Source organism: Panthera uncia, chromosome B1 (genome assembly GCF_023721935.1).
Source record: "Panthera uncia isolate 11264 chromosome B1, Puncia_PCG_1.0, whole genome shotgun sequence".
Lineage (NCBI taxonomy): Eukaryota > Metazoa > Chordata > Mammalia > Carnivora > Felidae > Panthera > Panthera uncia.
The window spans coordinates 51,035,851-51,062,795 of record NC_064811.1 but is presented as its reverse complement, the minus strand read 5'-3'; the positions used below and the strand labels follow the sequence as shown (position 1 = coordinate 51,062,795).

The 26,945-nt window shown below is 33.4% G+C and overlaps 1 protein-coding gene and 1 pseudogene across 2 annotated transcripts in view; one reads left to right on the top strand and one right to left on the bottom strand.

The window, feature by feature from the left end:
* The window catches only part of TECRL (trans-2,3-enoyl-CoA reductase like), a 126,020-nt gene that overhangs the window by 46,523 nt on the left and 52,552 nt on the right, over positions 1 to 26,945 (top strand). For both annotated transcript variants that reach the window (XM_049630542.1, XM_049630541.1), the window contains exons 3-5: positions 8,987 to 9,031; positions 14,261 to 14,364; positions 24,027 to 24,142. In XM_049630542.1, the coding sequence (XP_049486499.1) occupies positions 8,987 to 9,031; positions 14,261 to 14,364; positions 24,027 to 24,142 (265 nt within the window). The remainder of the gene's footprint in view (positions 1 to 8,986; positions 9,032 to 14,260; positions 14,365 to 24,026; positions 24,143 to 26,945) is intronic.
* On the bottom strand, positions 14,359 to 16,653 carry LOC125923518 (exosome complex component RRP43-like; annotated as a pseudogene).

Genomic DNA, 26,945 nt, shown 5'->3' with positions numbered 1-26,945 from the left:
GCTCTGTCTCTCTCTGTCCCAAAAAAAAAAAAAAAAAAAAACGTTGAAAGATATGCAGAGAACTTTTCTATTAAAGTAAGAAGTTAGAGGGACTTTTTTGAGTGATTGATCATTTAGAAGGCTTTGCTGTTGACAGAGTAGGAGTGCCTTAAAGTACATTGGGGGAGTATTAGAAGGCATGGAGAAGTGGACAATCAGGTCTGATTAGTGGTTGTGCAAAGCAAAATTGGGAGAAGTGTCATTGTGCTGGTGGATATACTGGGAGACTTGGCAGCTGATGGTGTCCAATGTAAATGGGAATATAGGCATGATGATCAATGCTAGTAGTTTCTTAGAAGTTTAGTGGGTAATTTGCTGAACAAACTGGCTATAAATTTAAGCCAGTGAAGATAACGAATCAGTCAGGTTATACTCTGCGTGTTCTCCGTGCCTCACATTATTCTTGCTTTATGCCTTGCATTTACTATGAAATTGGCTTGTTACTTTATGCCTCTTGCTTTCATGCTCTCTTTTATTTTATAATTCTGAATATTTTTTATGCAGCTTTTAAATTTTCCATTTTTAGAACCATGTCTGTTTTCCTGAAGGATCCTTGCTTTGTGATTGCTGATTATACAGTGTGATAGCACTCTGTCTTTCTTATTTGAGCACTTTGTAATAGCAAATTCTTTAGCAGATGCATTTTCTTTTCAAGGTCAGCAAAATTATATGCATTGGTTGGTGCCGGTTTTACTGTTAAAACATTTTGTCGTTGTTGGGGTGAGATAGGAAATGGTTCTTTTATTTTTCAGATATATAAACGTTATTCCACATTTCATATCTTACAGGCTTCCTTGATTCTGTTTTAACGTGATCACTTAATTATGTAGGTGGCATTTATAAGACTACAAAGAAATGGTTTACAAGGAAGAGAATGGCCCATTTAGTTTTAGTGAAGTACTGGACTGAATGGATCATTTCTAACAAATAGAACAACTCAACCAACAATATTAAATCAGCAGCCAATATTTTGGTACATAAGAGATTTATATAATATACTTGATGCTTATTTCTTATAAAAAAGGAAGCGGAATTCATGTGTCTGCCCTGTTGTTCAGGCTTGCTTGTAGGATTGTATTGTTTGGAAAGACTATGGCAGTACTAAATAATAAAACATAAACAAAGTGGTAAGCAAAGTGTACAGGACATTCTGTCATGACATCATGTTTCCTATTTAGGATTCCATTACTTGGTTGACACGTCCTGTACTTTAATTTTATTTTGTACATATGAGAACTTTGTAATCAGAACACATCTTTTGCCTGACAGGAAAAGAAAAAGTTGTATACTTTGGATACCAGATCAACTAATATATGTGGAAGTTATTAAGAGAAAGTTTGGCTTAATAGAAATAGGAAATTTTACTAATAAACTGTTCAAAGTTAAAAAAAATCCTTTTATCAAAATTTGAGATTGATCAATATTCCTACATTCTTCTGAAATAATCTAAGGTATTTAGAATGCTCTAGTCCAAAGAATGCTTTTCATTTTGTAATTATTATTATACAGTATTTTGTTTCTGCATATACATATACACTATTATGACTATTATCTATATTTTATATAAATGAGTTATATAGATATTATGATATTTTTTATAGAATTATCCATATATATGTCAGTTCCTGTACTGAATATCATTTAGTTTATCTTATCTCTTAGTCTTGGTACTTATTTATTTTTATGGAAGTTGATCCTTTAGATGTTTATCTACCAAAAGACAGAAAGGGTCTATAGAGTATAGGATTTCTTACTGTAATACTCCTTATTTTATGTTATTTTTACAAGATACTCCATTTAAAACCTATTTGTCCAATACCTTTTGTTGTTGCTATTTAGAAGTCTGCTGTCAGTTTAATTGCCACATGAAATATGGAAAAATATGAAAATATGTAAAGAAAATAGAAGACTCTGAATGAAATTATCTGCCTCCATAGATGATTTATTTTTTACTTCCTTGGGTAGGAGAGCTGGACCTTGGAGATTACAGATCACTTGAATGCAAACAGGGATTGAGATGATTCAAAATTCAGCTTCATTTCCTATAGGAACTGGTTTATTTCTGATTTGCCCTTATTTTACAATACTAATTGAGATATTGGGCTTTTACCAGGGTTTCTACTTTTCAATTGAGCATAAAGTCTGCTTTTTTGTCCCCTTAAACTTGTGAGTCTGTGGGAATTCCTGTTCACCTCTTCTAGTACAAGCAGATATCCTTTGGGGAATGTGGCTCCAGTTGTTGGACTCAGTTTTCTGAGCTTCCCTTCCTGCTGGAGCTTGGCTTCATAATTATTCATTTTCTTAATTACTCTGTGGAGATTTTGATAAAATATTTTGCCATACTTTTCTAGTTGTCCTCAATAGGATGAATAAGAAAGAATATATAGTTTACCATTATAATTATTAAAATTTTTTGCTTATGCTTGCGTATCTCTAATATATTGTCCAATTTTAGCCCCTATTCTTTTTTTTTCTTTTTTAATCTTCATTTATTTTGAGGGAGAGAGAGACAGAGTGTGAGTGGGGGAGAGGCACAGAGAGAGGGGACACAGAATCTGAAGCAGGCTCCAGGCTCCAACCTGTCAGCACAGAGCATGATGCAGGGCTTGAACTCACAAACCACAAGATCATGACCTGAGCCAAAGTAGGATGCTTAACCGACTGAGCCCCCGAGGTGCCCCATAGCTCCTATTCTTTTAATCTGCTTTTCACATTTAATTAATCCTTTCATGTTTTTACTTTCTGAGTAATTTCCTCTGGTCCATATTCCAAATGACTAATTCTCTCTTCTCCCTGGTCTAATTGGCTATACTATCATTCCATAATTTTTTATTACCAAGAATGAGTTGGTGATAAATTTGATTTCTTTCTTTTTAAAGTTTACTTATTTATTTTGAGAGAGAGAGAGAGAGAGAGAGAAAGAGAGAGAGAAAGCACATGCACAAGTCGGGGAGGGGCAGAGAGAGAGGGAGAAAGAGAATCCCAAGCAGGTTCCACTCTTATCTGTGCAGAGCCTGATGCAGGGCTCAATCCCACAAATTGTGAGATCATGACCTAAGCCTAAATCAAAAGTCTGATGATCAACCAGTTGAGGCACCCTGGTGCCTCTGATAAATTTGATTTCTATAAAGTTTATTCATATTTGTCAAATGAGCTTCTATTTATATAAACAACTATAAATTATACAAACATATATACATATATTGCATAGTGTATTATATAGTATAATCATATACACATACAATTTACTCTTTCTTTCAAATGGGTTACTACAAAGAACAGTTGATTCACTTTAATTTATAATGCTATGTTGTCTTAGAGCACCTGGCTGGCTCAATTGGTACAGGATGTGACTCTTCATCTTGGCGTTGTGAATTCAAGTGCTACCCTGATCATAGAGATTACTTAAAAAAATAATGTTACATTTTCTTGAGGCTTATTACCTAAAGGTTTTGTTGACAGGTTTCATTATTTTTCAGACTACTTAGAATCTATTTTATAATAACTTGCATATATCAATTATTTGAAAATAAACCTTCTTTTCTTCTAACTCTCTGGAACTGTCATCTCCAAGATTGGCATTGATCACCACGTGTGTATCTAGTGGCAGGTCACAGTGAACCAGCTTGTCAAATTTGCTTATTACTGTCTACATCCAGTTTTGGAATCTTGAGGAATTAAACTGAGCCAAGTAGAAACTTGTAGACCTATATCTTTCTTGCACTAAAGTCTTGAACAAAGCCAGCTCTGAATAGCATACTTCTCAGTATTATATTCTGCTTCTATTTATTCTTTGTACCATCTCACAACACCAACCACAAAGAAACCAGGGTGTAAACAACAAAAATTGATCACCATTTTCTCCATTCCCAGAAGTCTCTATGGTCTACTATGGAGGTTTCATTACTTGAATTAAATTTCCTTAATTCTAAACTGTTCTCAGAACTTCTTCCTAGTGAGACTGGTGAAATCAAGAAAAGAGTAAGAGCAAGGCTGAGGTTTTACCTAGGGTCATAAGTGAGGACATAAGTGTTCTAGGTCATGAAGGATACTTAGTATTTCTGAAAAATTCTCCCATTTTTCTTCTAAATTTCTCTTCTTTCAGCAATAATATAAACTTAGATTTCAGTTAAATATTTAATACCATCTGTAATCAACAACTATCAATAATAATTTTTCACATCTTTCCAACTATACCATGCTAATAACTTGATGTATGCTTTAGTCTGTATGGCCTATTAATTGGCTCTATATTTTCATATGTAAAAAGATAGAGTGGATTCTACTAGCAAGTCAAGAAGCAAACATTTCACTTATCTATTACCAATTTTTAAAATTGTACCTCTAGAGGCACCTGAGTGGCTCAGTCAGGTAAGTGTCTGACTCTTGGTTTTGGGTCAGGTCATGATCTTGAGGTTCATAAGTATGAGTCCCACATTGGGCTCTGGGCTGACAGCATGGAGTCTGCTTGGGAGTCTCTCCTCTCCCTCTCTCCCTCTGCCCCTAGCTTGCTCTCACTTGCTCTCTCTCAAAATAAATAAATAAACTTAAAAAAAAAGGAATCTTTAAAAAAATAAAATAAAATAAAATTGTACCTCTAAAAATACAAGTGGAGCATTTTTATACTGTTGAACAACATCCAATAAGAGGAATTTAAATCATAATAAAAATGACGGCAAGTAACACAGTCTTACATTACAAGAAAGCAAAGGCAGGCATCAGGCACATACTACTTGAGTGAATATGGCTGATGACATTTTATGTGGTATATATCCTATATAATTTGTATTATTGTTCTTCTTAATAATGCAAATTAAAAATATTTTTGAAGTAAAATAATCAAATACTTTGAATCTGTTTAATCTTATGGAATTTAATTCAATCACTAGTTTTTCTATGTGGATGCTATATACAAATAGAAATTAATTTAGGAAATTGAAATCTTTTAGATTCTTGGATTTCAAAACTTTTTGACTATGAATCAGAATGTGAAATGCTTATTGGTCTTATAAAAATACAATGTATTTACAAAATTTAAAATATTGAATGAAAGTTCATGAAGTAATACTTAACCTATTTAGAGTTTATTCCAATGTATTTTATTCAGTGTCATGATAATCCATCTCTACTTATTCTATTCTATTCTATTCTATTCTATTCTATTTCTTTTTGTAATGCTAAGAATAATACTGATTCCTTTTTTCCAATTTACTAATGGGTCACAACCAGCAGTTTGGAAAACACTACTTTATTAAAATAAGTATATTTAATAAGTATATTAAAATAAGTATATTTAAATTACATACTGAGCTACATATATATCAAATTATATATATTACTCATTTAGAATGTTAATCCATTAGTGATATAAACACTTTCAATTATCAAGGAAAGAACTGTAAGTCATGGCTAAAATACGAAAAAAGTTACGCAAATCAAGTTATATATCTTGACAACTTTAGACACACAGATGCATTAGATCTCTTATGTTGTTGTAATTCATCTCTATGCCAGTTGTCTATGCCAGTTGTCTATCTTCAATGTACTAATACATTACAAATAATATTTTAGACTATTCACTCATGCTAAAAGTCCTTATGCAACATATGTTCTTTATAATTTATGTTTATAAACTGTCTTTTTCTGCCATTCTTCGAACCTATTCCACCTCACCACAATAAGCACAGAACATTTCAGGAAATGTATGCTTTGCTCTTTGAAAAGGTGTCTGAAACTAATCTAAAGACTTATATAGACAGTTAATAACTTTTTCACTAGGACACAATGTTCAAAGGTTATAACCTATAAATGCCAAGTTTATTTCATAAGTAGTTTTATAGTTTATCCATGCTGAGAGACTTGGGAGGATATGGATTTCCCTGAAAGTGTTTAGAGCTTCTAACTTCTCTGATGAATCTTTGTGGATTCAACCATTATTCACTCATCTAGATCATAGACATATCTATGGGCTTCAAATGATAATTTTGCATTTCCACCATAGGAGGCATCATGAAATAACTATCAAAAGCAGTGTTTCGTGTGAATATTATTAAAATGGACAGAAATTGACAGCTTATGTTCACCCATCATAGGTGCTCGATGACTAATGTTCAATATAAATGGATTCCCATTAGCTTTGTATTTTCTCCAATACCCATATTGGAAACTCATTTAAACTTATAGAAGCCTCTGCTGTATGCATTTGCATCATATCTTCTTTGACAGCAGATTTTCACTAACAGTAATAAAAGTAAATATTTTAAAAGATTTTTCAGCAAACAATGTTAATACACATTCCAGAACAAGTGCCTATGTAAATAATAATTGTATTAGTAAATACAAAAAAAGAAAGTGTCTTTATCTGCATATTTTCTAATTTAAAAAAATCAAATGCGAAAGTTAAATTTTGTGCCTGCTTATTTGCCTTGCTATTACTAAGTTTGGTTTAAATATAATTCTAAATAATTTTAAACTTGCGATTATAATTTTTGACGTATGAATTATTTGTCCAAGATAATGTACATGTATAAATTGTCTTTTACAGTAAATTTAGATAGAATTTATTGCAATAGTCTAGTTATGTCACATTATCATCACTCTTACTGCCACCTTTAAGAGTAATGTTTTGAAAACAAAAGAGCAATGTGGAATGTTCCTTTGTCAATATTCTTCTGTTAATTTATTATAAATCAAGTTAATTTGCTTAACATTGGATATTAAAGTTAAGAATTAAATTTTCAATACAAACTTTAAAATAATAACAGAATTCATTTTAAGAGAAAATAATTACATTCTGGAAATTATGAGCCAATTTTTCCATTGTGGCTGTGTATAGTAAGTATGTTTTGATTTCTTTATCCAGGTATAATTCTTAGTAAACTATGTATTTATTCCTAACAGTAGTAGGAGAAGATACTAAATTAAAGTGATGTTCTGTTATGATCAATAGGCCCACAATTATTAAAAGTCAATAACACATATTATTCCAATTGTGTGCTTTACTCTTGATAAAAAAAATAACCCACTTTCAGGTGCCAATATTTTTTTTAAAATTTAATTTGGGGTTCCTGGGTGGTTCAGTTGGTTAAGCGTCCAACTTTAGCTCAGGTCATGATCTTGCGGTCTGTGAGTTCGAGCCCCACGTCAGGCCCTGTGTTGACAGCTCAGAGCTTGCTTCGGATTCTATGTCTCCCTCTCTCTCTCTCCCCATCCCCTGCTCATGCTCTGTCTCTCTCACTCTCAAAAATGAATAAATTTTTTAAAAATGTTAAAAAATTAATGAGATCAAAGTTCTTTAGTGTCAAATGAAGATGCTGAAGCGTTTTGTTGAAGAATAACTTACTTAAAAGTGCATAAATTCTATGTCATATACCTTGGTACAGGTCGACAAATTGAACACATCTATGTAGCCAGTTCTTAAATTGAAAAACAGAAAATTATCACCCATAAGGCTCACATCATGCTTTCTTCCAGAACTATCCACTACTGCTCATCAGCACACTGCAAGAGTAAATACTATCTCCATTTATGACACTGGATAACTTCTTTATGCACTTCCTAAGATCGAATCTGCTGTTCAATAGAAACTCTTAGATTTATTGGGGGAGGGGGTGATGCCCATTCATGTCTTCTGCCCATTTTTAGTTGCATTATTCATTTTTAAAAACTCCATTTAAATTCCATTTAGTTAGCATACGGTGTAATATTAGATTGACATGTACAATTTAGTGATTCAACACTTCCATACAACAGCTGGTACTCATCACTACAAGTACACTCCTTAATCCTCATCATCTATTTAACTCATCACTCTACCCCCCCTCCTCCCTGGCAACCATCAGTTTGTTATTTATAGTTAACAAGTCTGTTGCTTGCTTTGCCTCCCTTTATTTTAGCTTATGATTGTTTTGTTTGTTAAATTCTACATAAGAGTGAAGTTATATGGTACTTGCCTTTCTCTGACTGACTTATTTTACTTAGCATGATACTCTTTAGCTCCATCCACATTGCTGAAAATGAAAATATTTCATTCTTTTTATGATTGAGTAATATTCCATTGTATGTATATACTACTTCTTCTTTACCCATTCATCAGTTGATGGACACTTGGGCTGTTTCCATAATCTGACTATAGTAGACAATGCTGTTATATATAACATATCCACGTATCCCTTTGAATTAGTACTTTGGGTAAATACCTAGTGATGCAATTGCTGGATCATAGAGTTAAAGATGTAAATGTGATACCTGAAACCGTGAAAATCCGTGAAGAACACGGGCAGTAACCTCTTTGACATTAGCTGTAGCAACTTCTTTCTGGATATGTCTCCTGAGTCAAAAGAAACAAAAGCAATAATGAACTATTGGGACTTCATCAAGATAAAAAATTGCACAGGGAAGGAAACAATCAACAAAACTAAAAGGAAACCAGTGGAATGGGAGAAGATATTTGCAAATAACATATCTGATAAAGGATTTGTATTCAAAATATGTAAAGAATTTATCAAACTCAACACCCAAAGATGAATAATCCAAATGAAAAATGGTCAGAAGACATGAATAGACATTTTTCCAAAGAAGACATCGAGATGGCTAACAGACATTTGAAAAGATGCTCAACATCACTCATCATCAGAGAAATGCAAATCAAAACCACAATGAGATATCACTGCACACCACTCAGAATGGCTAAAATTAACAACACAAGAAACAACAGGTGTTGCTGAAGATGTGGAGAAATGGGAACTCTCCTTGCACTGTTGGTGGGAATGCAAACTGATGCAGCCACTCTGGAGAACAATATGAAGTTTCCTCAAAAAAGTTAGAAATAGAACTACCCTATGACCCAGCGATTGCACTCTAAGTATTTATCCAAAGAAACTATTGGATTTTAAATTGTGTTGACACTTGTGTTGACAACTAAATGCTATTATTTTTCATTGAACAGGTCCGAAGTGGTACCCTTCTAGAGTTGGCCTGCAGCTAGAACGAGGTAAGAATCAAATTTCATTGATCTATTTATTTAATTTGGAATCCCTTTTCTCTCATCAATAGCTAATATTTATTCATCACTTACTAAATGACAGGCATTGTAATAAGTGCTGTAAATCAATTATATCAATTGATTCTCCCAATAAGCTAGTGCTCCATTTTTATGGATGAGGAATTTTAGTCTCAAGAAGATAATTTTCACATATTCACTGTCAACATGCATTGGATGCAGGATCTGAACTAACATCTTTCTATCTCTAAAAGTTTTACTGCTTTTTTCTCTCATCCTACTACCTCCTAATAGGTTCTCAGGGATACTGGTCAGCAATTTCTTTTTCTCTCTTTCTTTTTTTCTTTTTCTTTCTTTCTCTTATTTTCTACTTAAAGCAAAATAAATGAGGTAATGAGGAGCAGAAATGAATTAATTTTAGGGAAAATATTACATCCAGTATTAAGCCTCAAGTTTCTCAAACTGTCAAGTCCTATTTTCCATTCAGAAAATTTATAAATAGATACACTTAAAAGTTAGCTCTCTTAAGAATCATTGTAATTAACATTACATCAACTTGATCTTAAATTTGGACTTGTTCAAGAAGAGCTGTTATAAGTTTTAGAAAATACTTACTTGAAGTCAATTATAGTAAATCTACAATACACATCTATTAAGGAATTTCAATCTCTAATTATTTTACACTGTAATGAATGGCCTTCTTTTTTTCTTCCTTGTACTTTTGCTAATATTCAGGCCGTCTTTTCTCTCATATTACCATTACTCAAAGACAAATGATGATTTCTTTGGATCTAAGCTGTCGTGTTTGCTTTCATTGTTTCTTAGACATTACACCTTTCTTTGAAACCTCTATGCTGAAAACATAGGAATACATGGTATTCTTGGAAGTCACACTTTCCTGATGGTCCCAAATTCTTCCAAGCTCAAATGTCCAAGACAAATTCCTAGAGTCTAAAAGAGAAGACTCATTATCTTGTTTATTTTTGCCTCTGCAGAGCCTAATATATGCCAAGCATATAAATGTAGTTCAACACATAGATGCTAAGTAATATAAAATTATATAGTGATATTGTTTTCTGAACTTGACTAGTATATAATGATGACTCTAGAATGCCACAGGCATCAATGTAAAATATAACTCGGTTTGAAGAACACTATAAGGAACTGGAATTTCTGTTAGTTCAACCTTCCTGGTGAATATGACTTTTTACTTCCTCCTCGCATGTATTTACTTGATTTCTCCTCACATACATTTACAGGGTATAATCTAAATGAAATATAGCCATTAAGTGTCCTTGAATAAAAGTATGATGTCATATTTGAAAAAAAGAGTCAATTAATTTAGCAGGCTAAGCAAGATATGGTAGAAAGAAGTTGTTTGAAGTAATGCAGAATTTTAAACCTTTTACTTAACTATCTATAGGATCTTTTCTTTTGTAAAGGGGAGCTAATAAAGAACCAAACTCATGGTTTGGTTTTTGTTTTATAAGTGTCGAATAAGATTATGTTTATAAAGCACTATAATGGTTGGCATATGGTAGATGCTTTATCAATCAGTTATAGCTGATTGATGTTATAGCTATTAATATTAAGGAAATAAAACTTAACACTGAAACAAAGCAGGTCCTCAATATTTACCTATATTTCCTGCTAGAATATATTTGTCAGAATACTTGTACTGTGAGCAATGACATCATGTAAATTTAGTCTTTTACAGTTTCATCACACAAAAGACACCACAAAAACTAAAGAAAATAATAAACATTGCTTTTTGTGAGCAAAAGAGCAAATATTTATTTAGCTTGGGGATTGTGCTGAGCTGAGCTGGACTTGGCCTTACTTGTGTAGGTTCACTCAATCAGCTGTCGTCAGCTGGTAGGTTCTTGGTGACTGTCTGGTCTAGGTTGGTCATAACTTCAGCCAATCAAATCCTCTCCACTCTATGTGGTTTCTCAGGCTTCAGTGGAATATCGTGAGCTTGTTCTCATGGTGGAATCAGGGGTACAAACAAATGAATACAAGTACTCAAGGACTGTTTAGGCCCAGGCTTGGAAGTGTCACATGATCTTTGCCCTACATTCTGTTAGGTAAAGTGAGTGACTAGGCTAACCTATATTCAAGGAAGTGGGGAAATGGACACCAAGTCTTAATAAGAGATACTAAAACTCATATTGCAAATGGTGCAGATATGGGAATGGTAAAGAACTCTGATTTCTGTAATAAATCTGTCACACAAATTGGTAACTAAAATGTGTTCTCTCTTCCTACCTTGATTAATATATTTAATAATGTTCTGGAAGCACAGAGTTAAATTTCCAAGTCTTAAAATTATTGGATTTCTACAATAGAGAGGTGAAGAGTTAGCACTGTCCTTCCCATTGCTGGCTCCAATCATCCACACCCTTTATACAACAGCTTTGAAAAACCCCTAGGTACATACCCTAGATTCTGGTCCACTTTGGGAAGAAATGCCCAAGAAAGATGATTTGTTTAAATTAATTTGGGCAGGAAATTCAGGGGCCTTAAGTGGCTGAAGCATGATATATGCTGAAGCATGATACAGACAGCATCAGCTCCTGTTTTAGGTATATTTTCTTGGCCCTACATATTCCTCTCTCTTTGGAAAACATACATAGACATAGAAGGCCAGAGGCAAAGTTCCTGGATTACTGAGTCTGAGTGGCATTATTAATGATATTCCTGGATTTTCTCAATTCCTTCTATTCAAATGTCATATTGATGGGACAACATTTTAAAAACATGCCAATAAAAAATAAAAATAATAAAAAATATTCCAATGCTCTGTTCCTTGAAGTCATCAAGTGATACAGGAATAGAAATGAACCCCCTTCTCAAAGGTGACAATACATAGATGTATGTTGTAAAGATGTTTTCAGCATTTTTTTTGGTGTTACAAGGCTATCATATTCTTTTGTTCCAATTAACATTTCTTGTTGTCATACATGATTGTCAAGATATTATTGACCATTTTTATATCAGTCTTTACCTTGATCTATGTCGCATTAACTTCCTACTGCTGTGTAACAAATTAAAAATAACACTCATTTATTAGCTTGAAGATACAGTATGGCTGGCTTCTCTGCTCAGAATATCACAAAGCTGATCAAGGTATTGGTTGAGCTGAATTCTCATCTCAAGACTTCTAGAAAATTCTATTTCCATCTTCATTCTTGTTTGAAGAATTCACGTTGTTTTGTGGTTGTATGACAGAGGTTCCTATTTCCTGGCTAGTTGTCACATCCTATAGGCCATTTCAGTTCCTAGAGACTATTTGCATTCTTGTCATGTGCCCCTCTCCATCTTCATTCCAGAAATCTTTCTAGTACTTTATTCCTAGTACTCTAGTACTTTGAACCTGAATTCCTTTCTCTTATCTATTCATGCAGATTTAAATAATAATACATGATTAACTCAGACTCACTTGAATAATCTCTTTTATGAAGCCACATAACATAACCTGATCAAGGGAATGATAGCCTATTATATTCATATTGGATTTATCAAATACAATATTCAAAATTAGTATATATCAATTGTATATTTTATCTTACTTTAAGATACCTGTAATTACAAATCAATGTATTGGATTCTGGAAATAATCTAAAATAGTCATAAACTAACATTCAATGTGTCTTGCAAAAAAGAGAATGAAATAACACTTTTTCATGACTGAGGATAATATAAATCACAAATAGATTAGCATAAAGAATAATATAAACAAAACAACAACAATGGCAATAATAATTGCATTATACTTATGAGATTAATCTAGCTCTAGTGTATTTTCTGTATATCTTTGAATAAAATAAATTATATTTACTATTATCTCATTTATGAACATTTAAGTCTTTACAATTGTTTTGCAATTATAAATAATTTTAATAAGAATATCTCTGTACATATCTTTCAGTACACACATGCCAGACTTATCTAGTGTTTATTATTAAGAAGGGAACATTTCCTTTACATGTCTTCTAAGACATCGGTTCTGTTTATTTTCCTCCTATTTCATGAGAAACTCCAAGTAATCTTTGCTGTATGTTTCTCTTATTACTTTGAAAGCCTGGAGTGCTAGAAACCTGTCTTAGTTTCCATTCTTTTTCCAAACTGAATACATAAATAATCTCATCAGGCAGCATGGCTTTAAATGTTAATGACTTTCAAATATCTACAGACATACTTACCCAACTGCCTATTTGACAGCTCCTACTTGAATGTCTAATAAATATCACACACTTAACATGCCCTAACTTAAATCTTAATTTCCACCCCCAAATTATAATGCACCTAAGTGCTCAGGTCAAAATCTAAGAGCTGTCTTTATTTCACTGATATACTCTCCTCTCAAGTTGAACCTGCTCTGTGTTCAAAACAGATCTAAAATTGATGCATTTTTAACATCTCTATCAGTGCCATCTTAATCCAAAAAGGCCCCTGCATGGGGCACCTGGGTGGCTCAGTCAATTAAGCATCCAACTTTGGCTCAGGTCATAATCTTGCAGTTCGTGGGTTCAAGCTCCGCATTGGATTGTGTGCTGACAGCTCAGAGCCTGGAGCCTGCTTCAGATTCTGTGTCTCCTTCTCTCTCTGCCCCTTCCCACTCATTCTCTCTCTCTCTCTCCTCTCTCTCTCTCTCAAAAATAAAGATTAAAAAAAAAAGTCCCCTGCTTGATGAATTTGAATTTTTCCTAAGTAATCTTGCTTCCCCTTCCTCCCAGTTTCCACACAGCATCCATAGAGATCTTCTAAAACATATATCATGTCACTCCACTAGTGCTTTGCAATGACCACTAAAATGTATTCACCCTAACTAATTTATCATATAATAAAAGCATTTAGAGAACAGTTGACATCTATATCTACTGATACCCTAAATTATACTATAAAAATACCTTGTATTAGATTTGATTATGATATTATCTAATATTACATTTTCTCAGAACACACAGGATAGTAGCGGATGGTGGTCTGAACTTTGTTTAGGTAGAGGTGGGAAACCACTGTACATTTGAAAAATTGCTGATATCACTTATAAAATGGGTTTGTTCACATTTTATTTTACTTTATATATTCATAATACATTGAAATTTCTATGTATAATTTATCCTTTGCTTTTACAGGTTTCACATTAAAAAATGTGTTTTTTTAAATGACTATACCTTGAAATTGTATTAAATTACTATTTCCTTATTATTTAAGGTGGGCCCTTTTTGAAGGACTACATAACCATTCAAAGCATTGCAACTTCCTCCATTGTCACTCTCTATTTTACAGACCTAGGTCAACAGGTCAGTTGGACTACAGTAAGTATCAGTTTAAAATACAATATGCATGTCCCACATTTTGATAGGACAATTGTTATTAAATAAATTCATAATGAAACTAAATACTATACTGAATAGTATGTTAAGTTTTCCATGCTTACTAGGATTAGTGGCCAAAATTTTACACAAGAATTAGGGCAATGGAAATACTCGATTGGAAAAACGAGGGCAAATTCTTTTTTTAAGTGTCAATCTACCCTAGGACTGATGGCCCTATTTCTGCTTCCTCTATGCTGTTAGTTAAATGGTGTTTCTTTGGCTCTTCCTTCTAGGAACCTGGGGATATGAAGACTTCTGATATTGGAAAGAGAGGAGATAGGATATTCAATAAAAAATGTTCTAAGGCAAGGGGACGACATTTTGGAAAATCAGAATGAAGTAATGAGACATCTTTGAGTTAGGAGATTGTGGCATACTTTTGGTTCTCCTTGAAGGAGGAGCTTTCAAAGTGGTGGCAGCTGAATCCAATAGCATTATAAGAATGAAAACTACATTAAAAGACACGTAGGACTGGAGTGCCTGGTTGGCTCAGTCAGTTGAGCATACGACTTTGTTCGGCTCAGGTCATGATTTTACATTCGTGGGTTCCAGTCCCACAACAGGCTCTGTGCTGACAGCTCAGAGCCTCGAGCCTGCTTCAGATTCTGTGTCTCCCTCTCTCTCTGACCCTCCCCCCTCCACACACTCTGTCTCTGTCTCTCTCAAAAATAAAAAAAAAAAAAACATTAAAAAAATTTAAAAAATGTTTTTTTAATTGTTTATTTTTTGAGAGACAGAGAGAGACAGAGTATGAGTGGGGGAGGGGCAGAGAGAAAGGAAGACAGAATCTGGAGCAGGCTCCAGGCTCTGGGTAAGCTGTCAGCACAGTGCCTGACTCTGGGCTCAAACTCGCAAACAGCGAGATCATGACCCCAGCCAAAGTCAGACATTTAGCCAACTGAGCCACCCAGGTGCCCCTAAAAAAAAACATTTTAAAGACATGTAGGACTAAGAAACAGAGGACATACTTTAGCACTAGTTCACAAGCACTGAACTATTGATGAGTAGTGGAATAGATAGATGGAACAGCTTCAGTAGTAAGAGGAAATACTAGGGGATATTTAGTGACAGAGGCAGTAAAAGAGTTAATTTGATAAATAATTTTGATACTGATATACAAAGAATAGTACAATCATTCTATTTTTCTATTCAATTATTTTATATTTTTTAGAATTTTAAAGGTTTTCTGATTACACTCTATTCCATATTTGTGATGTGACTGCATTTTTAATATTTTCTGTATTAAGATAGCTTTCCTTTTTACCATCAACAACAATCAACATTCAACATTATCATCGGCAGTGCTTTAAGTTTTCCCTTTAGAGTTAAACATTCTTTTTTTTTTTTTCCAGAAGAATGTAGTTTGATATTTATTTAGTATAAAAGGTTTGTGCACAGTGTAACAAATACAGTTTTTACAAATCCGTTTTCAAAATGTGGTGGTTGTTTATTTGGGTTTCTAGTCTTAATTACTTCATCCATTAGCTTTTTTACCTCTTTGTGTCTGCTAACCACTCGGCTCATACAGTCTGGAAGTTTAGCTCCATTCAGCCCACTTCCACCTGGTTTGTGAAGACAACATAGTTTTTTCCTTCCTCATCCATTACTACTGTTAAGGTTCTAGTTGCCAGATGTTCCTTCTCTCCAGTGGGGTCAACTATGAGCAGAGTGTCATCAAATACAGCAAAAGAAGTTGCAACCGGATGAGTTCTAATATTCACATAACTTTTCTTCTTTAAATTAACTGCTGCTAAGGCAGTTTCTTCACTTATAGTAACTTCTGGTAGCTGTACACTTTTTTAAAGCTGCTAACAAAGCAAATGTACAGGCATCCAAGATGTTTCCGTCATAGTCAAGGCAAATGATATCACAGTACAGAACACAAGAAAGCTTTCCTGGAGAAATGCATAAGTCCTCTTTCTGAATTATCTGTGTTTCAATGACATCTGCAATGAACTGGCTAGCCACTTGGGCCTCTTGCCCAGGAGGTCCAGACCGCAATCTCGAGGAACACAGACGTGGTAGATCCACATTAGGAACAACATATCCTTTATCAGGGGCATCCGTTGGTGGTGCTGCAAATTCTGCCTTAATTCCACAAATTAGTGTAGTATTTCCCAGCTTCACTAAAGTGGAACCATCTGCAGTACTGATTGAACCAATGTTGACACTTGTGGTTCTGAATTCACCAAGTTCTCTTCCATCTGGATGGCAGTGCTCATTCAGTTTTCAAAATTATTCCAAACACAGGACAATTTATTCATTATTATTAATCCTCAAATAGAGAAATCCAAGTTTGCATTTATTACTTACAATATTGTCACATCTTTTGCTTTTCTAACACCCTCCCTTAATACATATTATTCCTAAATTTAGATCATTATTTATATTTTAGTGTTATTGATTAAATAGTTGCTTTAGTTTTCAAAGTTTGTTGATTCAGCTTTGAGTACTAATTTGTTGTACAAAAACACTGTTTAGAATATTCTGAATCCTTGTGAAGTAGAATATTTATAAAAGAACCTATTAATGCATGCATTATGTAAGCAAAGGGTTTAATACTTAAATGTGTTATCAACAGACCTTTACTAAAGGAGATTTTAGACAAGCAGATTCTGATCTTCAAAGGTTAAAATATTCATAGTCTTTGTCCACATTTATGATGAAAAGGGAATTCTGTCTACAGAAGTTGTGTCAAGCCGAGTGGCATTAATGGTGAGTTCATTAAAAATTCCAGCTGCATCATTTGGATAAGCACTGAGCGGAGAAAGTGCTAAGGTGGAATTCTAGGACAATTGTACTAGAAAATTATAGCTTATTTGAGAGGAAAGTCATTTAGGTGACAAAGAGAACTCTGGAAATAGGATGAATATTTTTAAATCAACCCTATGGTTCACATAATCTTTTGCTCCAAATGAGTCAGTCCTATTAAATGCTAAAAATATACACATTACATTGCAATCACACCCACTTTATATCAAGTAAATTATACAATAAAAGCAATATTTTACTGCACCTAACATTCTTATACATTTATAAAACATTAAAATGTGCTCCTATAATAAAGGCATTATCATAGGGTTGGGTTTTGTTTTTGTTTTTTGGTTTTTTTAGAAACAGTCTCTTTACAAGGTCAAAATTAAGATTTTAATAATATTTTTCATCAAGTAAGAGTGTGCTGTCACAGATTATTGAGAAAATATTTGCCTCATTGAACTTATTGAAAGACTTAGGATAAAAGATTAATATAATAATCCTCATTATATAGATCCGATTAACTAAATAACAAATTCACTTGTCACCATTTTTATGTTCATTCGTGTCTGTGCCTAACTTCTGTGTAATTTATCTCTTGGGAAAATTCAAGTATCTAAAACCACAATCAGATACAGAATTGTTCCATTGCCACAAGGAACTCTCTCATATTATCCCTCTATATTTACACACTCTTTTCCCTAACCTGGAGCAACTACTGACCTGTTTTTCATTTCTATATTTTTGTCATGTGTCAAATGCTATAAACAGAATTAAACAGGTTCTTTTGTTAGATTGATGTTTAATTTTCTCTAAGTATAGTGCCTTTGGGATCCATTCTATCTGTTGCATATATCAATACTCAGTTCTTTTTATTTTGAGTAGTATTTGGTTGTATGAATGTAGTAGTTTGTTTATCTATTCACCCACTGATGGACATTTGGGTGCTTTCAATATTTTGCTCTTACAAATAAAGCTGTTATCTTTGTGTAGGTATGTGTATAAACATAAGTTTTCATTTATTTAGCACATACTTTTGAGTTTCAAAATTATCTTTTATATTCTAAAGTCCTTTGCTAAGTGTTTTGCAAATATTTTGTTTCAGTTTTCAGTTTGTCTTTTCAGTCCCTTAATGAGATTTTCTTTTTCTTTGCAAAATGTTTTCAATTTTAATGCAGTTTAAGTTGTCAATGATTTAAAGATCCTGTCTTTGCTGTCATATGGAAGAACCTTTTGTCTTGCCCTAGGTCTGGGAGCTTTCTTCTATGTTTTCTTCTAGTGGTATAATAGTTCAATGTTTTACATTTTAATCATAGTCTATTTTTATTATAAAGGATATTGAATTTTATCACCCAACTTAATATTTTCTTTCAATTTGCTTCATGTGTTCTACAATCCTTTTGTTTTGTTTTCATTTCCCCTGCTCCATTTGGAATTGTCATACTTTATTATCTATTAGCCTCGCTGTTATTTTGGTTTCTTTTTTACTAATTCTACTGGTTACCCAAGAGATTATAATGTATATCTTTAAGATATTGAACATTCATATACATTGTTGAATTTAGGTTTGCTGATGTGAAGATATTTCATAGATAATTGAATGACTTTATGATATTTGAGCTCTTCCTGACTCATCTTCTATTGTTGTGATATATTTTAATTTTCTAGGTACTTTTAAGTAAAAACCCACAACTATAAATTTTTTAAAAAATTTTTAATGTTTATTTATTTTTGTGAGACAGAGAGAAACAGAGTGCGAATGGGTGAGGAGCAGAGGGAGAGGGAGATACAGAATCGGAAGCAGGCTCCAGGTTCTTAGCTGTCAGCATAGGGCCTAACAGGGGGCTTGAACTCCCAAACCATGAGATCATGACTTTAGCCAAAGTTGGACACTTAACCAACTGAGCCACCCAGGCACACCCCAACTACTATAATTTTATATGGCCAATATTTATTTAGATTTATCATTTTCACTGTAATTTAGTTAGTACCTCTAATGCTGCTCTTATAACTGTGATCATTATCATTCTTCCTGAAGAATATCTTTAGTAATTTATTCTAGTTCTGTCATATTCATTCTAAATATATTCATTTAACATTTATTTTGGAAAATACTTTTTACAGGAAAAAATAATTCCATATTGGCAGTTATATTTGTCTTCATTTCACAAAATTTCATTATTTTGATATTTGACTCCCTTGTTTCTAAAAGTCCACTACAGTCTTCTGAAATTAATGTGCCTTTTCTCTGGCTCATATGAAATTTGTCTTTTGTTTGATTTTCACTGTCGGAAAATGATACAGTTATGATTGTTTCTGTTTATCCCGCTTTGGGTTTAGAGTGTAATCTGAGTCTTCTGTTTTGTATAAATATTTTATTTGAAAATTATCATAATCTCTTTAACAGTTGGTTTTCCATTATTTTCTTTGTATTCTCCTGGGACACACACCCATTTCCATATTTTTCTTCTGAGAGGTTTCAACTATCTGCTAAAATTCTCAACTTTGGTTTTTATTTCTTTGAACATACAAAGATCATTTTTTAAATGTATGTGTCTGATAATTCTGTTATGTGGATATTCAGTTTATCTGTTTCGAATGTCTGTTGTTTCTTTGGATTTGATTACATGTCTTTTTTTTATTAAATTTTTTTTAACGTTTATTTATTTTTGAGACAGAGAGAGAGAGAGCATGAACGGGGGAGGGGCAGAGAGAGAGGGAGACGCAGAATCGGAAGCAGGCTCCAGGCTCTGAGCCATCAGCCCAGAGCCCAAGGCCGGGCTCCAACTCATGGATCTTGAGATCATGACCTGATGGATCTTGAGATCATGACCTGAGCTGAAGCCGGACGCTTAACCGACTGAGCCACCCAGGCGCCCCTGATTACATGTCTTTACTCCTGTTACACCCTTACATTTCTGACCTAGTGCAGAAAAATGTGTATGAAAAACTTGTAAAGATAACTTGAGGCATAGAATGATATTAACTTCTTTTCAAACTGACTTATCTTCCTGCAGAAGGACTAATGATGTTATTTGGTCTGGGTCATCTTAATCCAATTGATGATTGAAATGATTTCAGGCTGAGCTCTAGCACCTATAAAGACAGATCTACTCATGCTTCATCATTGTTCCTAGGGTGTAACTCTTCTAGGTCTCAACCCAAAACCTGGAGATTTTATAAGGCTATCTCTGTCTTTGAAAAATACCAACCAACAATTTTTGTCCTTCCATTCTCAGGCACCCTCAAAAAATTTAGTCTTCTTTCCAGGGTGCTATCAGACTTCATATCCTAAGGGCGCCTGGATGGTTTAGTAAGTTAAGCGGCTGACTTCGGCTCAGGTCGTGATCTCATGGTTCATGGGTTCAAACCCCTCATTGGGCTCTGTGCTGCCAGCTCAGAGGCTGGAGCCTGCTTCAGATTCTCTGTCTCCTCCTCTCTGCCCCCTCCCTCTCTCTCTCTCTCTCAAAAATAAACATTAAAAAGAAAAAGACATACCCTCACATCCTAGATTCAATCACTATTCCAGAGTCCTGATTAAAATATCTTGGCCTTCTAATTCTTCAATGACTCAGTAGCTCTTTGAACACTGAAAAATATTTTGATCAATTTATCTTGCTGATCTCATTACAGTGTTTATTTGAATAACCTAGAATAAAACTCTCCATTACATATTATTCATATAATGGTTAAATTAAGAGAAAAACTTCTTTAAGTATTATATTAGCTTCAATACTTCTCATTCAGTAAAAAGTGATATTACTATTGGGAAATGCTCTCATAATTTAATAGCTCTCCCATCATTAGAAGGTTAAGGTCAACACTACATTATTTTGTCAGTAATTTTCAACAACTATGAAATGTGCAATTTATTTTGTTTTCAACTGTCAACTGAAATTTTTTTTTAATTTTTTTAAAATTTTATTTATTTTTGAGGCAGAGAGAGACAGAGCATGAATGGGGGAGGGTCAGAGAGAGGGAGACACAGAATCCGAAACAGGCTCCAGGCTCTGAGCTGTCAGCACAGAGCCCAACGCGGGGCTCGAACTCAAGACCGCGAGATCATGACCTGAGCCGAAGTCGGCCGCTTAACCGACTGAGCCACCCAGGCGCCCCTCAACTGATATTTAAAAAAAAAGATATGAAGTCCACACTATCCTAATAATAATAGGACTAAAAAGTTTTTTTTTTTTCAAGAGAGAATGAAATGCATTAAGCATAGTCTAAGCACAAAGATTCTAATCAATTTGCAACAATTGCAGCTGTGTGTTTCAATTTATATTTCTAAAACATCTTATTGTCTTCCTCCTTTTTCAATTTAGACATATCCCAAGTTGAATATTCCACATAAGTTCCAAAAACAAATCTCAATTACCTAGCTTTCCTAGTATCATTGAATTTTACATTTTGAGCCATACATTAGTTCAATACAGTGAATAAACATTCTATAAAGCAAAAGCAAGAAAATGATATTGGAAACAAGTTGGAATTTAAAAGTAGTGTGTGTGTGTGTGTGTGTGTGCGCGCGTGTGTGTGTCTTCAAAGTAAAAAAAAAAGTATATATGCTTATTTTGAATATATAATTTCCAGTAAATTTTGGTTTATAATGGACTTCCTAGTCTTTGTAAATTCATCTGATTTGCTGGGGCTTATAAGCAGCATATTTATTTGTTTCTTTAGCTTTGGTTTTGAATTTGTTCTTGTTTAGTAGGAGAAGAAAAAATCCTTTTTCAGAAGTGTGTCTAATTATTATTTTTCTCTATCTGGCTCTTTATTTATTCTGAAACTACTTTTTTATTACTTTCTGGGTTTAATAAAACACCTCTATTCCTTTTTTTTTTTTCTACTTGCACCCAGATAGACTTTTTTTTAAAAATGCATTGTCCAAAAATTATTCTTATCATTCTCTAATGCTTTCAGGTCAGGGTACAGCCTTCATACTTTGGTACTATTTTAACCCCCATGTTTCAAGTGCACAATATTTGTGATAAAATATTGGGCGTCCTAGAACATATTACTGTAAGCTAGCAGATTCTCCTGATTTATTTTTAGGGTATGATGGAGATAAAACTGTAGTTTAATTTCCTGATTCAAAGAAACTTCATATTTGTGATAGCATTTTTATTAACTTAATAAAGAGTGACATATGATCAAGGTTAACTATTGTTCATAACATTTTTCATTACTGATATATTACTGGAAGACTTGCTCAGAATTGACCTGACTAGATCAGATGGCATTGAAATAAATATTTTGAATATTTTGTTTTAATAGAACAATTATTCTAATTATTCTGGAATATTAACCAGACTCTATTATCAGACATTCAAAAGTAGTAAACATTTTTTTCTTTACATTTGAATAATCAGGCATGTTGTATGCCATAAATTAATATAGTCCATCAGTAAAAGGTTTGTTTGACACTGAATTTGTCAGATGTTGCATGTTACCCTCATATAAAAGTCTTTTTTGGCTAATGAGATGATAAATACTGTTAAATGAAAAAAAAAATCTAAATAAACCTACATATATAAATATTTATACATGTGTGTATATATATATATACATATATAGTTCTATATATAATATATGAATATATATCATATTATAAAGATGCAGTTGCATAAAATTCTCACAAGAGATAACAACATAATTTTTAATCAATGTGCACACCTGTATATTTGAGTAAAACATGTGCAGCTTTACATTTTCTTTCTTAGAAAATGATGAAAATTGGCAAAGACAAAGCAAAGCAGTAATGGCAGTTGAATTTATCATTGTCATGTTTGTATCCTTTCTCTTTGAACACTCAGAGGTAAATTATTTTCCTTTTTTCTCTCTGAAATTCCAGAGAGTGACTTTAATCTTGTTTTAGCATCAAAACAAAACCAAATAATGGACAGTTATAAGATTTAGAAAACTATCAGAAAAATAGTCAGCTGGTGAAACTTCATGCAATCAAACGCCTTGTTTCCACTTATCTTTCCAAATCTTATGATTATTTCTCTATAGATCAGATATCTCTCTCCACATATATGGTTGACTCTGTTTCAGAATTCAGAAGACAATCCTTTCAACTACCTACTTAGACTCATTAGAATCAAGGTCTAAAATTTCCAAAAGAAAGAACTAAATTATTTCTATTTGAATCAGTGTCAAATCAATTGAATTCAAGATGACACAGCCATATAAAGATTAAAAAAAAAAAAAAAAGATACTGTAGCCAATTCCATTCAGTGACAAAGACAGTTTACATAGAAGATGGAATGTATATGGGACTGAGGAGACACAAAGAAATAGGTTTATAATGGTTTGATTAGTTAAATAAAAGTTCCTTTGTGAAGAAATCATTACATTAAATTCAACATTTTTATTTTTTTATTATTATTTTTTTAATGTTTATTTATTTTTGAGAGAAAGAGAGAGAGAGAGACAGAGTGTGAGCAGGAGAGGGGCAGAGAGAGAGGGAGACATAGAATCTGAAGCGGGCTCCAGGCTCTGAGCTGTCAGCACAGATCACGATGCAGGGCTCGAACCCACGAGCTGTGAGATCATGACCTGAGCCGAAGTCAGACACCCAACCGACTGAGCCACCCAGGTGCCCCAATATTTTTATTTTAAATTCACCATTGATAATTGTTCTTTCCTTAAGTCTTTACTAGTTCTTCCAAGGAAGACTTCTTGTTAATTTTGTTAGCACACAGTCTAATACATTTTAAATAATAGATAATGCTACCTATCCAATTTACCAGTTCATTCAGTAGGCTGCCGGTGGACATGCTTATTATGTTTACATGGAAATCTTAATAACATTCTATTATTTTTTTATTTATATCACCTTCTTTCAGGTATTTTTGGCTGAATACACAGGACCTTTGCTGATATATCTCCTCTTTTATTTGAGGATCCCATACATATATGACATGAAAGAGAGCTCTAGAAGATTGCGCCACCCAGTGGTACAGTAAGTAATACGTATCATATCTATAGGTTAGGAGGAGATAAAACTAGCACACAGATATTAAGGTTGTTTATAAGCTCAAAGAGGATGACAGTTATAGAAATATATTTTAAGTAACTTTAAATAATGTATACACACCAACTTGCAAATTTATATACAAAGAACTATTAAATATACCTTAAAGTGGAGGTAATATAAGTTCATAATGATCACAGTAGGAGAAATCTGGAAATTTAAAAATATCACAAAAAGGTTAAGATTATAAAGTTGAGAGGTCATATATAGGGCTGAAGATGTAATAGTAAATAAAATATAGTAAAATACATACTTCTCTAAAAATATGGGCAAAATTTGTAGGAAAGAAACAATGACACTTAAACAGGAAAAAATAGGTTTACTTTTTTTTTTAATATTCGTTTATTATTTTGAGAGAAAGACAGAACCCGAGTGGGGGAGGGGCAGACAGAGGGGGAGACACAATCTGAAGCAGCCTCCAAGCCATGAGCTGTCAGCACAGAGCCCGACGCGGGGGCTCAAACCTACGGACTGTGAGATCATGACCTGAGCCAAGTAGGACACTTAACTAAGCCACCCAGGCACTCCCCCCGAAAAAGTTTTATAAGTTACCTTTAGTTGGTCAAAATCCAAAATTAAATTTACTTTAAAGTGAAAAGTAAAAATAAGGTACATAAAAAGATGAGGGCAGTTATCAAAGCAGAATATATAGCATACTGTGAAAATAATCTTTGTCTCTCTGTCTCTCTGTCTCTGCCTGTCTCTGTATTTCTCTCAGCTTACTACCAAATTAAAGAGAAAGAATAATTATTCAAGATGCTAAACTGAAATGTAGTGTTAGCAATTTGTTAAGAAAAAAAAAAGAACCTGATTTAATGACTAAACTCTAAGTGAAATAAGGAACAAAATTTAAGGAAAGCCTAAATTCAGGGGAGCCTGGGTGGCTCGGTCATTTGAGCATCTGACTCGTAATTTCGGTTCAGGTCATGATCTCACAGTTTGTGAGATCGAGCACCACCTGGGGCTCTGCTCTGACAGTGTGAAGCCTGCTTGGGATCCTTTCTCTCCCTCTCTCTCTGTTCTTGCCCAACTCACACATGCTCTCCCTTTCTCTCTCCCTTTCTCTCTCTGTCTCAAAATAAATCAACTTAAAAAAAATAAGCAAAATTTAGGTCATAGGAATACTAGAAGATAGAGAGTGATTTCACTTCTGACTTTCTCATCTCAAATCAAGCTTTCTCTTACCCTTAATTTCTCTGCCACAGCCACACTGGTCTTTCTTGTCCTGATACCTACCATGTTCCCTTTCTCACAAGGACATTTACACATGCTATCCCTCTTCTCCCATCCCAATTACTCATTTCTTCTTTCTTATTTAAACTTCAAAAAAAGTTCAGTATTTCTTACTGTGGGTGGCCATTCCTATTCTTTGTACGATAAGCATGCTACTGAAATGTTCTTCCTTTATGCAATTTATTACTTTAAAATTATATGTTCACATAATTACTTGTTTGTATCTTTCCCTCTACAAAGTTCTATGATGGGTCTACTTTCATGTTCAGTTTATCGTCACTGTTTAACATGACCTGGTTTACAAGAAGTACTCAGTAAAAGTGTTTTGAATGATTAGAAGGATGAACCAATTACAAACATATTTATTTTACATTGGGCACTTTTAGATTATAAAAGAGAAGAACCTAACTTGGATGGGAGTTCTGAGCTGGCTTTTCTAAGCAAGTGGCATATCAACCATTTTCTTTGTTTTCTGGAAGGATGAGTCAGATTTTAACTAGCAAATCTTCATGTGGAAATTATTTGTGGTACAAAGAAATTTGGTGCTTTGTAGGAGCAGAAAAATAAGTGAACTAATTTAACCATGGCTTGAACTAAAATTTCTTATTTAGTGATCTGCTACATAGCTGGGCATAACCTCACTTTATGCTTTCTTATAAAATGGAAAATTTTCTCACTCAAGGATTTATAGAAATACTCCTAACAAAGAACCAACAAGGTAGGAAAGATACTGATTCCCTCATCAATCCTTTAAGCTCATAAGACATCTTCCTAAATTAGAACTTCACTTTTGTTTTTCTTACTGTCTAGAAAGCTCTGCCCCCAGATATCCACACTTGTTTTCTCACTTCTCACAGAATTCGTCTGTTACTCATAGATATACGCACATAGAACATGCCCCTCTCCTGATAGACGCAAACTTATATTTTTATGAATTAATGAACAATAATAAATTCCCTGGGATTTAGCCAGGTTGATTTGTGTTTGTTTTCCCTAAAGTCACTGATATCATTAACTAGAAATCACTAATTCATTTTGTTAAAATAAACTCCCAGGGGAGAATCAGTGTTTGATTTTACATAGAGTAAATGACATGATCTTTATGTTCAAACTTTATTGGCTTAAGTATGCAATTCTTGATCCATATTGATTATCTTGAATAGAAGTCAGTTTTCGAAATTTAGGATTTTAACAAATGCAGTACAGATTTTAATGGAAATATATTTTAAGCATAAGGAAGAATATATATTTCTGTAAATCACATCTGACATTTACTTTTAAAATAATAGTTTCATAAATGGCAAGAGAGATGTTAACTTAGAACAACAGCAACAAAACAAATACTCAGAGATAGACAAGACATTCCAATTTGTTAGGCAGGCAAAAACCAAACATAAAACCAACTAAACAAAACAAAAAAGCTGTCCTGACTCCATAAAAAATGAAGTTCAAACTTTTTCAATGTGTAGTTCTTGTTGAAGGAAAACCAAACAATGAA